The sequence below is a fragment of the Microtus pennsylvanicus genome, chromosome 15 (genome assembly GCF_037038515.1).
Source record: "Microtus pennsylvanicus isolate mMicPen1 chromosome 15, mMicPen1.hap1, whole genome shotgun sequence".
In the NCBI taxonomy this organism is placed as follows: domain Eukaryota; kingdom Metazoa; phylum Chordata; class Mammalia; order Rodentia; family Cricetidae; genus Microtus; species Microtus pennsylvanicus.
This window is the reverse complement of record NC_134593.1, coordinates 11,695,968-11,708,311: the sequence shown is the minus strand read 5'-3', so window position 1 is coordinate 11,708,311 and position 12,344 is coordinate 11,695,968. Positions and strand designations below refer to the sequence as shown.

Below are 12,344 nucleotides of genomic sequence, written 5' to 3'. Positions count from 1 at the left end.
TCTCATTGTGTGGGTGCACCCCTCACGGTCCTGAGTTCCTTGCTCGTGCTCTCTCTCCATCTGCTCCTGATTTGGACCTTGAGATTTCAGTCCAGTGCTCCAATGTGGGTCTCTGTCTCTGTCTCTTTTCATCGCCTGATGAAGGTTAATATCCAGGAGGATGCCGATATGTTTTTCTTTGGGTTCACCTTCTTATTTAGCTTCTCTAGGATCACGAATTATAGGCTCAGTGTCCTTTATTTATGGCTAGAAACCAATTATGAGTGAGTACATCCCATGTTCCTCTTTTTGGGTCTGGCTTACCTCACTCAGGATAAGACACTTAAGGTCATGCTCAACTTCCTTAGCGATCAGGGAAATGCAAATCAAGACAACTTTAAGATACCATCTTACACCTGTCAGAATGGCTAAAATCAGAAACACCAATGATAGCCTTTGCTGGAGAGGTTGTGGAGTAAGGGGTACACTCATCCATTGCTGATGGGAATGCAAACTTGTGCAACCACTTTGGAAAGCAGTGTGGCGGTTTCTCAGGAAATTCGGGATCAACCTACCCCTGGACCCAGCAATACCACTCTTGGGAATATACTCAAGAGAGGCCTTATCATACAACAAAAGTATATGCTCAACTATGTTCATAGCAGCATTGTTTGTAATAGCCAGAACCTGGGAACAACCTAGATGCCCTTCAATGGAAGAATGGATGAAGAAAGTATGAAATATATACATATTAGAGTACTACTCAGCAGTAAAAAATAATGACTTCTTGAATTTTGCATGCAAGTGGACGGAAATAGAAAACTATCCAAACACTCTTGACTGAGACTGTCAGCACACCAGGCAACGTCAAAGTACACTGCCTGAACCTCCTCAGGACACAATCAAAACTGTGCTACAATTTGCCTTCTTCACACGTCTGACTCCAGCAAAACTAACTACCCCACTATTTCCAACAACTCCATGTCTGTCACACATTTCCCCACCTCCCTCTTCACCAGGCATTTACTCTTAAAGATTATCACATCCGCTACTTCTTCAGGAAGCCTACTTAGTAACCATCTACCCTCTACCTTGACGTGACTTCCCCTTCCCTTCGGCATACACACTTATAGTACTATTCTAACCACATCATATCTTCTACATCTACCTCCTCGAGAAAATACCAAGTTTCTCGAGAACAGAAGCCAGAGCCTACTCATCATCCCCAATGTCTAGCAAGCGTCTGACACGTAGCAGGAACACAGTAAGCAAACGATACGTGGAACCTGTATTCTCTAAGTCGGTACTAGGGCTGCACCTCCACAATAGGACATCAACGATCTCCTCCGACAGAGCACTTTGGATGACCTGCTCCTCAGCACCCACAGTCTCTCCTGAGCTAGGACCCGGCTGATTCACCACTTTGGGCCATGAGGTGTCCAGTGTGAACCTACTCTCAAATCTGGTGTCAACCCTGGATTCTTACTGTAAAAAAAGACAATTTTAGTGTCCCTATACCTTAAACAATCACCTTTCTCTTTTTCTTCACCCCTATTTCTATGTTGAAGATTGTTATCAGGAAAACACAGCTTGCTACAATACTGAGGGGACTGAGGGTGAGGGACTAGCCATGCAGCAGGACACATCACTCTCTAGGACCTCCATAGTTGGACAAAACCCCGGGCCCCTCCCGCAACCTCCTTGGCTTCTCTACCCCCAAACTTGCCTATCCTCCTGCAACCTAGGTGGAACTCTGAAACACCAGAACACAGTGGTCACACAACAGGAAAACCTGATCATCCTAACCCCAGAAAAAGCAGAAGAAAACGACTTTAAATGTAACTTTATGAAGATGATGGAGACCTTTAAAGAGGAAATAAAAAACTCCCTTAAAGAAATGGAGGAAAAGACAAACAAAAAAATTGAAAGAAATTAATAAATCCCTGAAAGAAACCCAATAAAAAAAATCAAACAGGTGAAGCAATCAGTTAAAGACTTGAAGACTGAAATAGAGGCAATTAACCACAAACCGAGGGAATTCTGAATATGGAAAATCTGGGTAAATGAACAGGAACTACAGAGGCAAGGATAACCAAAAGAATACAAAAGATTGAAGAAAGAATCTCGGGTGTTGAAGATACTAGAGAAGAAATAGATTCATTGGTCAAAGAAACATTAAATCCAACAAATTCTTAACACAAGACATCCAGGAAATCTGGGCCACCACAAAATGACCAAACCTAAGAATAATAGGGGTAGAATAAGGAGAACTCCAGCTCAAAGGCACAGAAAATATATTCAACAGAATCACAGAAGAAAACTTTCCCAACCTAAAGAAGGTACAAGAAGCTTACAGAACACCAAATAGACTGGATCTAAATAAATAAATAAATAGGTACCTCACCATATAATCAAAATGCAAAACCAAAACATACAGAATAAAGAAAGAACATTAAGAGCTGCAAAGGAAAAAGGTCAAATAACATATAAAGGTAGACCTATCAGAATTATACCCAACTTCTCCATGGAAACCATGAAAGCCAGAAGGTCCTAACAAATGTGCTGCAGACACTAAGAGACCACGGATGTAAGCCCAGACAACTATACCCAGCAAAGCTTCCAGTCATCATTGATGGAGAAAACAAGATAGTCCATGACAAAACCGGATGTAAACAATGTGGATCCACAATGCTAACTCTATAGAAAATACTAAAAGATTTCCTTCCCCAACCCAAGGAAACTAACTGCACCCACAAAAACACAGGCAACAGATAACCCCCACCAACAAAATCCAAAAAAGGGAAACACACAAACACTACTACCAAAAAATAGCAGAAATTAACAACCACTGGTCATTAATATCTCTAAATATCAATGGACTCAATTCACCTATAAAAAGACACAGGCTGGGGCTGGAGAGATGGCTCAGAGGTTAAGAGCACTGACTGCTCTTCCAGAGATCCTGAGTTCAATTCCCAGCAACCACATGGTGGCTCACAGCCATCTGTAATGAGATCAGGTGCCCTCTTCTGGTCAGCAAGCATAGAGACAGACAGAACACTTTATACATAATTAATAAATAAATCTTTAAAAAAAAGACACAGGCTAAAAGAATGGATACGAAAACAGGATCCAGCTTTCTGCTGTATACAACACACCTCAACCTCAAAGACAGACATCACCTCAGAGTAAAGGGTTGGGAAAAGGTTTTCCAATAACATGGACCTAAGAAACAAGCAGGTGTAGCTATCCTAATATCTAACAAAATAGATTTCAAACTAAAATCAATAAAGAAGAGATGGAGAAGGACACTTTATATTCATAACAGGAACAATCCATCAAATGAAGTCTCAATCTTGAGCATCTATGCCCCTAATACAAGAGCACACACATATGTAAAAGAAACATTACTAAAACTTAAATCGCACCGCACACCCCACACACTAATAGCAGGAGACTTCAACACTCCACTCTCACCAATGGACAGGTCAACCAGACAGAAATTTAACAAGAGAAATAGGAGAACTAACAGATATCATGAATCAAATGGACTTAACAGACATCTATAGAACATTCCACCCAAACACAAAAGAATATACCTTCTTCTCAGCACCTCATGGAACCTTCAGTCAAACTGACCACATACTCGGGAACAAAGCAAACCCCCACAGATATAAAAAAAAATGGAGCCGGGCGGTGGTGGCGCATGCCTTTAATCCCAGCACTTGGGAGGCAGAGGCAGGCGGATCTCTGTGAGTTCGAGGCCAGCCTGGTCTACAAGAACTAGTTCCAGGACAGGAACCAAAAACTATGGAGAAACCCTGTCTTGAAAAATCTAAAAAAAAAAAAAAAAATGGAGTAACCCCCTGTGTCTTAACGGATCACCATGGTTTAAAGTTATAATTTAACAACACTAATTGCAGAAAGCCTACAAACTCATGGAAATTTGAACAATTAACTATTGAACCATCCCTGGGACAAGGAAGAAATAAAGAAATTAAAGACTTCCTAGAATTCAATGAAAATGAAGGCACAATGTACCCAAACCTGTGGGACACTATGAAAGCAGTGCTAGGAGGAAAGTTCGTAGCACTAAGTGCCCACAAAAAGAAAATGGAGAAGGCTCACATCAGTGATTTAACAGCACACCTGAAAGCTTTAGAACAAAAAGAAGCAGACTCACCCAGGAGGAAATAATTAGAGTGAGGGATGAAATCAACAAAATAGAAACAATACAAAGAACCAATGAGACAAAGAGCTGGTTCTCTGAGAAAATCAGCAAGATAGACAAACTAATCAAAAGACAGAGAGAGAACATCCAAACTAACAAAAATCAGAAATGAAAAGGGGGACATAACAACAGACACTGAGGAAATTCAGAGAATCATTAGGTCATACTACAAAAACCTGTACTCCACAAAATTGGAAAACATAAAAGAAATGGACAATTTTCTATATACATACCATATTCCAAAATTAAATCAAGACCAGGTGAACAATTTAAATAGACCTATAAACTGCAAGAATATAGAAGCTGTCATCAAAAACCTCCCAACCAAAAAAATCTCAGATTCTACCAGTGAGGCAGACGCCATAGCTCTCCTCTCCAGGACAGATGTGATGAAGCTCCAGCCCAAGATGGACGTAGGCTAGAATCTTTCCTGGTAAGCCACCACCTAGTGGTGCTACACAGATTATTGGAAATGGGTTAATCAAGATGTGAGAATTAGCCGATAAGAGGCTAGAACTAACGGGCCAGGCAGTGTTTAAAAGAATACAATTTGTGTGTTGTTATTTCGGGTGTAAAGCTAGCCGTGTGGGAGCCAGGCGGGATGAAAAGCAGGCCTGCTCACCTCATCTCACTACATACCAGAAAGTCCAAGAAGAGCTAATACCTATACTCCTCAAAGTGTTCCACATAATAGAAACAGAAGGAACATTGCTAAACCCTTTTTATGAGGTTGCAATTACCCTGATACCAAAACCACACAAAAACTCAACCAAGAAAGAGAATTACAGACCAATCTCACTCATGAACATGGATGCAAAAATACTCAACAAAATACTGGCAAACCGAATCCAAGAACACATCAAAAAAATCATCCACCATGATGAAGCCAGCTTCATCCTAGAGATACAGGGTTAGTTCAACATATGAAAATCTACCAATGTAATTCATCATATAAATAAACTGAAAGAAAAAACATATGTTCATCTCATTAGATGCTAAAAGAGCATTTGACAAAATCCAGCACCCCCCTATGAAAAAGGTCTTGGATAGATCAGGGATACAAGGAACATATCTAAATATAAGAAAGAAATATACAGCAAGCCAACAGCCAACATCAAATTAAATGGAGAGAAACTCAAAGTGATTCCACTAAAATCAGGAACAAGACAAGGCTGTCCACTCTCTCCATATCTTCAACATACTTCTTGAAGTTCTGGCTATAGTAATAAGACAACAAAGGAAATCAAGGGGATTCAAATTGAAAAGGAAGAAGTCAAACTTTTGTTATTTGCAGATGATATAATAGTATATAAAAGTGACCCCAAAAACTCTACCAGGGAACTCCTACAGCTGATAAATACCTTCAGAAATGTGGCGGGATACAAAATAAACTCAAAAAAAATCAGTAGCCTTCCTATATACAAATAATAAAGAAGCTGAGAAAGAAATCAGAGAAACATCACCTTTCACAATAGCCACAAATAAGAGTTAATAAAAAGCCTGAGCCAATAGGCCAAAAAGTTTATAATTAATGTAGACCTCTGTGAGTTTCTTTGGGACTGAATGGCTGCAGGACTGGGCAAAATAGAAACCTCTGTCAACAGACCTTGAAAGAACAATAATCAACTTTATATGGAAAAACAAAAAACCCAGGATAGCCAAAATAATACTGAACAATAAAGGAACTTATGAAGGCATCACCATCTCTGAAATCAAACTCTATTACAGAGCTACAGTAATGAAAACAGCTTCGTACTGGCAAAAAAACAGAGAGATTGACCAATAGAATCAAATCAAAGACCCAGATACTAATCCACAAACCTATGAACATCTGATTTTTGACAAAGAAGCCAAATTTATACAATGGAAAAAGGAAAGTATCTTTAACAAATGTTGCTGGCTTAACTGGATGTCAACATGTAGAAGAATGAAAATAGATCCGTATCTATTGCCATGCACAAAACTCAAGTCCAAGTGGATTAAATACCTTCGTATAAATCCGATCACACTGAACCTGATAGAAGAGAAAGTGGGAAGTAGTCTTCAATGCATGGGTAAAGGAGACTGCTTCCTAAATATAACTCCAGTAGCACAGACCCTGAGAGCAACAATAAATAAATGGGACCTCCTCCCCTTCTATCCCCTCCCATGATCCCCATTTACTCAGGAGACCTTGTCTTTAGCTACTTCCTATGTAGATTAGATCCATGTATGTATCTCTTGGGGTCCTCTTTGTTGTCTAGGTTCTCTGGGATTGTGACTTGTAGGCTGTTTTTTTTTTTGGGCTTTATGTCTAAAAGCCACTTATGAGTGAGTACATAATATATTTGTCTTTATGGGTCTGGGTTACCTCACTCAATATGATGTTTTCTAGCGCCATCCATTTGCCTGCAAATTAAAAGATGTCTTTTTTTTTTTTTTTTTTGCTGTGTAAAACTCCATTGTGTAAATAAATGTACCATATTTTCCTTATCTATTCTTTGGTTGAGGGAAATTTAGATTGCAATGCAGGAGTGTTCCCTTTACCCCACATCCTCTCCAGCATTAGTTGTCATCAGTATTTTTGGGTCTTGGTCATTCTTACAGATGTAAGATGGAATCTCAGAGTTGTTTTGATTTGCATTTCTCTGATGGCTATACTGAGCATTTCCTTAAGTGTCTTTCAGTCATCTGAGATTCTTCTGTTGAGAGTTCTCTGTTTAGGTCTTTACCCCATTTTTTTTATTGGATTATTTGTTCTTTTGATGACCAATTTCTTGAGTTCTTTGTATATTTTGGAGATCAGACCTCTGTCTGATGTGGGGTTGGTAAAGATCTTTCCCCATTCTGTAGGCTGCCATTTTGTCTTGTTGACCGTGTCCTTTGTTGATGGTGTCCTTTGCTTTACAGAAGCTTTTCAGTTTTATTAATTGAGAAACAAGGTACTTTTAAAACCCTAAAGGCGGTAGTGGCACATGCCTTTAATCCCAGCACTCGGGGGGTAGAGGCAGGCGGATCTCTGGGAGTTCGAGGCCAGCCTCGTCTACAAGAGCTAGTTCCAGGACAGGCACCAAAGCTACAGAGAAACCCTGTCTCAAAAAAACAAAAAGAAAAAAGGAAAAAAGAAACCCTAAGGGAAGCAGCAAAGCTGAGCATCTATCTGCAGCTACCAACCACCTGTGTGTATGTGTCCCTTGAGATGCATACACTGACACCTGTGTGTGTCCGGAGGTGCATACACTAACACCTGATTAAAGGTGTATACTACCACACCCAACAACTCTCTTCCTTTTTTTTTACTTTAAGAACTTCAACTTTTAGCCTGCATATATTTTTAACACACTGTAAATCATTTAAAAATTTTCTTTGTCTTTGACACTCTCTTTACTGGATCTCTCTCTGTTTTTCTGACCACATGAGTCTTTAATTTACCAAGCAATCTCAGTAGGACTAAAGCCGTGGCTTTGTGTTTGTGTGTCCCCTGAGATTCAAACACTGACACCTGTGTGTGTGTCCTGAGATGCATACACTGACACCTGTGTGTGTGTGTCCTGAGATGCATACACTAACACCCGTGTGTTTGTGTCCCCTGAGATGCATACACTGACACCCAGGTGTATGTGTGAGTGTGTGTGTATGCATGTGTGTGTCCTGAGATGCATACACTGACACCCAAGTTTGTGTGTAGGGGTGTGTGTGTGTGTGTATGCATGTGTGTGTCCTGAGATGCATACACTGACACCCAGGTGTGTGTGTATGCGTGTGTGTGTCCTGAGATGCATACACTGACACCCAGGTGTGTGTGTATGCATGTGTGTGTCCTGAGATGCATACACTGACACCCAGGTGTGTGTGTATGTGTGTGTGTGTCCTGAGATGCATACACTGACACCCAGGTGTGTGTGTATGCATGTGTGTGTCCTGAGATGCATACACTGACACCCAGGTGTGTGTGTATGTGTGTGTGTGTCCTGAGATGCATACACTAACACCCATGTGTTTGTGACCCCTAAGATGCATACACTGACACCCAGGTGTATGTGTGAGTGTGTGTGTATGCATGTGTGTGTCCTGAGATGCATACACTGACACCCAGGTATGTGTGTAGGTATGTGTGTGTGAGTCCTGAGATGTATACACTGACACCCGGGTGTCCAGGTTTAGGGGTGTGTAGGTGTGTGTGTGTGTGTCCTGAGATGCATACACTGACACCTACCCCCAATATGTGGGGATTCAGAGGCAGAACTCTGAGGAAAAATTAGATCATGAAAGCAGATCCATTATGGATGATATTAGTAGCCACGTAAAAGAAACTAGAGATATCCAGGTTCCTCTGCTCTGAGAGGACAAAGGGAGAACACAGACCCTCATCTGACACCAAATCAGCCAGTAATCTGACACTGGACTTGCAGCCTCCAAAACTGTGAAAAATAAAATTCTGTTTTCTATGCCACTTGGTCCACGCATTTTGTTACAGCAGCCCAAACAGACTAAGGCATCTAGTAAATACTCACTGTACTAGCAAACCAAAAGCAACTGTATGACCATCAGGTCCAGTTAAGAAAACCTTTCAAAAAAAAGCATATATTCCTGTTTTCTGTCACTGAAGAAACTTTAGATCCTTGAGATAATAAACCAGCGATCTGTATGAAACTTATGCCTATAAAGATGTTAAACTCTAAACTAGCTCCCAGAACTGTGATTCTTGAAAGTGAAATGACCAATAAGCAAGCAGAGGAGTGCCCCCCCCCCAGTACTTACAAAAGAACGTGTGCAACAATGGCGTCCACATCAAATAAGGTGTCGGTGGGGAATTCTCTGAGCAGTATGCTGCCCCTAGGGAAAGTTTGAAGAACATGTTACTGAAGCACCTCCTGACACTCCAATTTGCTTAACTAGCTAACATTAAGTTCTTTGATATCAGAGCCTGTGTCTTGTCTGTGTAGCCCAAACACCTATCAGACTGCTGGTACACAATATTCTCAAATATCTACTGAGGATACACTCAAATAAGCATGTTCATTTTGCAAAGTTTAGGACCTACACTTGGAAAAAAACGGGTAAAGGAACCAATCCAAATTCAAAAGTGACTTCTATTAACATCTCCATCACATGCAGGTTTCCAGATTGGCTTGGGAAGGAAGCAAGCAGTGAGAGAGAGAAAAGTTTGTCTCACATCTCCAGGAGAAGACGACAGAGTCAACAGTAGAAGAACCGATACCTAGACAATTGTAGACGGATCCCTCAGGAGGAAAGGGTTCCCTATATGGAGCTGGAAGAGCCACACAGAACACTCAGCCTGCTCTGTGCTTCTTGCCCGATATTCTGAGTAGAAATTCACATAAGGTTCTGCAGCTTTTGTAGAGAAGGAAATTAAAGCTCGGAAAGGCTAGCAGTAACTCTACTCCTTGGACTTTCTACCGAACTTCCTAAGCCGTTTCTGAAGACCACGTTATTCTAGCCTAGCGATGTGCTATGTGCTCTTAAGTGGTCTAAAACTACTGCTTTGCATGAGTAGGCCACACTCAAAGAGAATTTACCTGAATAAATACGCTTTCATCAATCCCTCTTCTTTCCCACAATACCTTGATGCTTCTTCTTGGACACAGTTAACCTGTAAGAGATTATATTCAAGGTTTAAGGTATGCATCACAGGGTCAGGGTTCATGGTAAAGAAAACAAGGAGAATGAAACATTACCACCTGTCTCCAGCTAACGTCTGCCCCTCACTTTTCCTGACTCAATGTGTTCACTGCTCACTCAAGCGCTCGAGGAAACCACAGAAAGGAACTCAAAGTGATATTTAATTTTCCACAAGTTTACATTTAACTCAATTTTGCAAAGCAATCAAGAGGTAAAGAGGTAAAACAGGAAAAAATGCTTACAATAAGATAAACAACCACACAAGAAAACCAAAAAGCAGAGGCTGAGGGTAGAGTTCGGAGGCAGAGTGAGTACTTAGCAAGAGAACTTAAGCTGGGTCTATGACAGCAACTCTGCACCTGTGCACAGGAGTGTCCAATAAGTTCTGATGATTTCCTCATCCAAGTCCATCAACCCCTTTACTTTTATTAATAGAACCACACTCTTAAGAAAAAAATAAAGTCTCATATTAGAATTTTTTTTTAGTCTCCACAGCGGGTCAGGATGGTCACAGGGTAAACATGGCATTAGGAGATGTCACTGTGTGAGAATTCATTGGCAGTCCTCAAAAGGAGACTGGAAGCTTCTCTCTCAATAAGAAGTCTAGAGTACCAGTGGCAATCGCAAGCACGGGCACCTTTACACCATCCACTAAAATTGTGCAACAGAAAGATAAACCAAGTGTCCAGTGTTAAAGGAGCCACACCAAGGCAGACAGCACAAAACCCAGATTTATGTGAGGAAATGTCAGACCAGTCATGAACGTAAGATGGAAGGTGAGAGGGCACAAAATAAGGAGGCAGGAACATAGGTACAAGCCAAGGACTAGGACAGGGAGGAAAGTCATGAGGACCTAAGAGAAAGGAAAACTGTGAACAGTGACTGTGTGCACGTATCACCACACAGAAGCAAGCACATTTCCAGCTAGAGAGATAAACGACCACTGATGTGACTAACTTAAACAAAGGCTGGAGAGGCAGTTATTTTATTTGAATTTGGTTAAGGATTTTGTTTGCTTTGATGGAATGGGGTTTTTGTTCTTGCTAGTTTATTTATGCAGAATATAAGGAAACCGGAAGAAATGTTTCTCAAAAAAAATTATAAAAGGGGAACTGGCGGGAAAGACATAAGGAACAGAAAATGAGAATTAAGTCAGCTATAACCAAAAGAACTTTGGTGGACGTCTCCTTAACTTTGAAGTCCAAAGAATAAGGAATGCCTGATGTTATGACAAGAGGTCATGTACTCACTCACTAGTGTGTGAGGATCTACCATTATGTTAGCCACTGGGGATACAGCAAAGTCCCAAATAAAAAACTTTGTTTTGAATTTACATTTTAAAGTAATAAACACTAAATAATCAATGTATAAAGTTAAGTACCATACACAAAACCAGTAAATGGACAGAATATACCAGACCATTTGAGATAATCAGGGAAAGGTTCCCTGTAGAATAAGTAATAAAACCTAGAGACAGATACTGGGGTTCAAGACAAAGATCAGAACAGCCAAGCCAGTAGAGAAGCCTTACTTCTACCAAGGCTGTGTGACTGCAGACTGAGCTCTGAACCTCTGTCTCCTCCCACCTTATAGTCCCCTCTAGCATTGGAATTAAAGGCACGTGACTCCCTAGTACTGGGATTACACAGGTGAGCCACCACCACCTAGATCTCTTTCTGCATTGATATTGTGTAGCCCAGGGTGGCTTTGAACTCACGGAGATCCTTCTGCCTCTGTCTCCCAAATCCCAGGATTAAAAGTTATGACACCTCTACCTGGTCTCTAGTGGCTTAGTTTTACCCTCTGATCTTCAGGCAAGCTTTATTTATTAAAACATAAATAAAATCCCACTCTCTTTCCCCTTTTTTATCTAAAATAAAAGACTATAACTAATATATGAAAACTGTATACAGTAAGTACAATAACTCTATACAATATGTACAGGATAAGTACATCAACAATGTCTAGTCCATTTGCATTTGACAAATTCAGAGAAAATAATCCCCATCCATCCTACTGTGTGAGTCCAAAGTCTTGTGCCTAATTTACTTTCTATCATAATTTGCTTTCTGCATCTGGTAAACAAGGAAAACTAAAACTATCTACTCTTCAACTCTCTCAAAGAGCCAAGAAGGAAATGACATTAACTGAGAAAGCAGGAAGTACAAGCAAGCGACTTCCAAAAATTGTGAGAAAAGACAGAGACAGCTGGCTGCAGGCTGGCTGCAGTTCTTCTGCAGTGTTGAGGCATCCATTTCAGCCTACAGGCCTGGAATCTCTGACAGACTTTTCTATGAAGCAGAATTTTTGAAGTTGTCCCACCTCATCTGGGCAAAGGTTTGGCAGTCACTCTCTTTTGTGTCCTGTTTGTCCAATTAGGACAGCATACTGTCAGCAGTTGAGACAAGAGCACTTTCTTACCCAGTGGCTTATTTTTGCCACAAAGAAAGCAAACTCCATATGGAGTTTCTTCGATGCCCATTATCTTTTCTGAAGTAGATTGGTGTTGCCA

The 12,344-nt window shown here is 40.7% G+C and overlaps 1 protein-coding gene across 6 annotated transcripts in view; it reads right to left on the bottom strand.

The window, feature by feature from the left end:
- The window catches only part of Txndc16 (thioredoxin domain containing 16), an 86,365-nt gene that overhangs the window by 64,670 nt on the left and 9,351 nt on the right, over positions 1–12,344 (bottom strand). For all 6 annotated transcript variants that reach the window (XM_075950334.1, XM_075950331.1, XM_075950332.1 and 3 more), the window contains exons 7-8: positions 9,730–9,803; positions 8,951–9,025 (exon numbers count right to left, since the gene is read on the bottom strand). In XM_075950334.1, the coding sequence (XP_075806449.1) occupies positions 8,951–9,025; positions 9,730–9,803 (149 nt within the window). The remainder of the gene's footprint in view (positions 1–8,950; positions 9,026–9,729; positions 9,804–12,344) is intronic.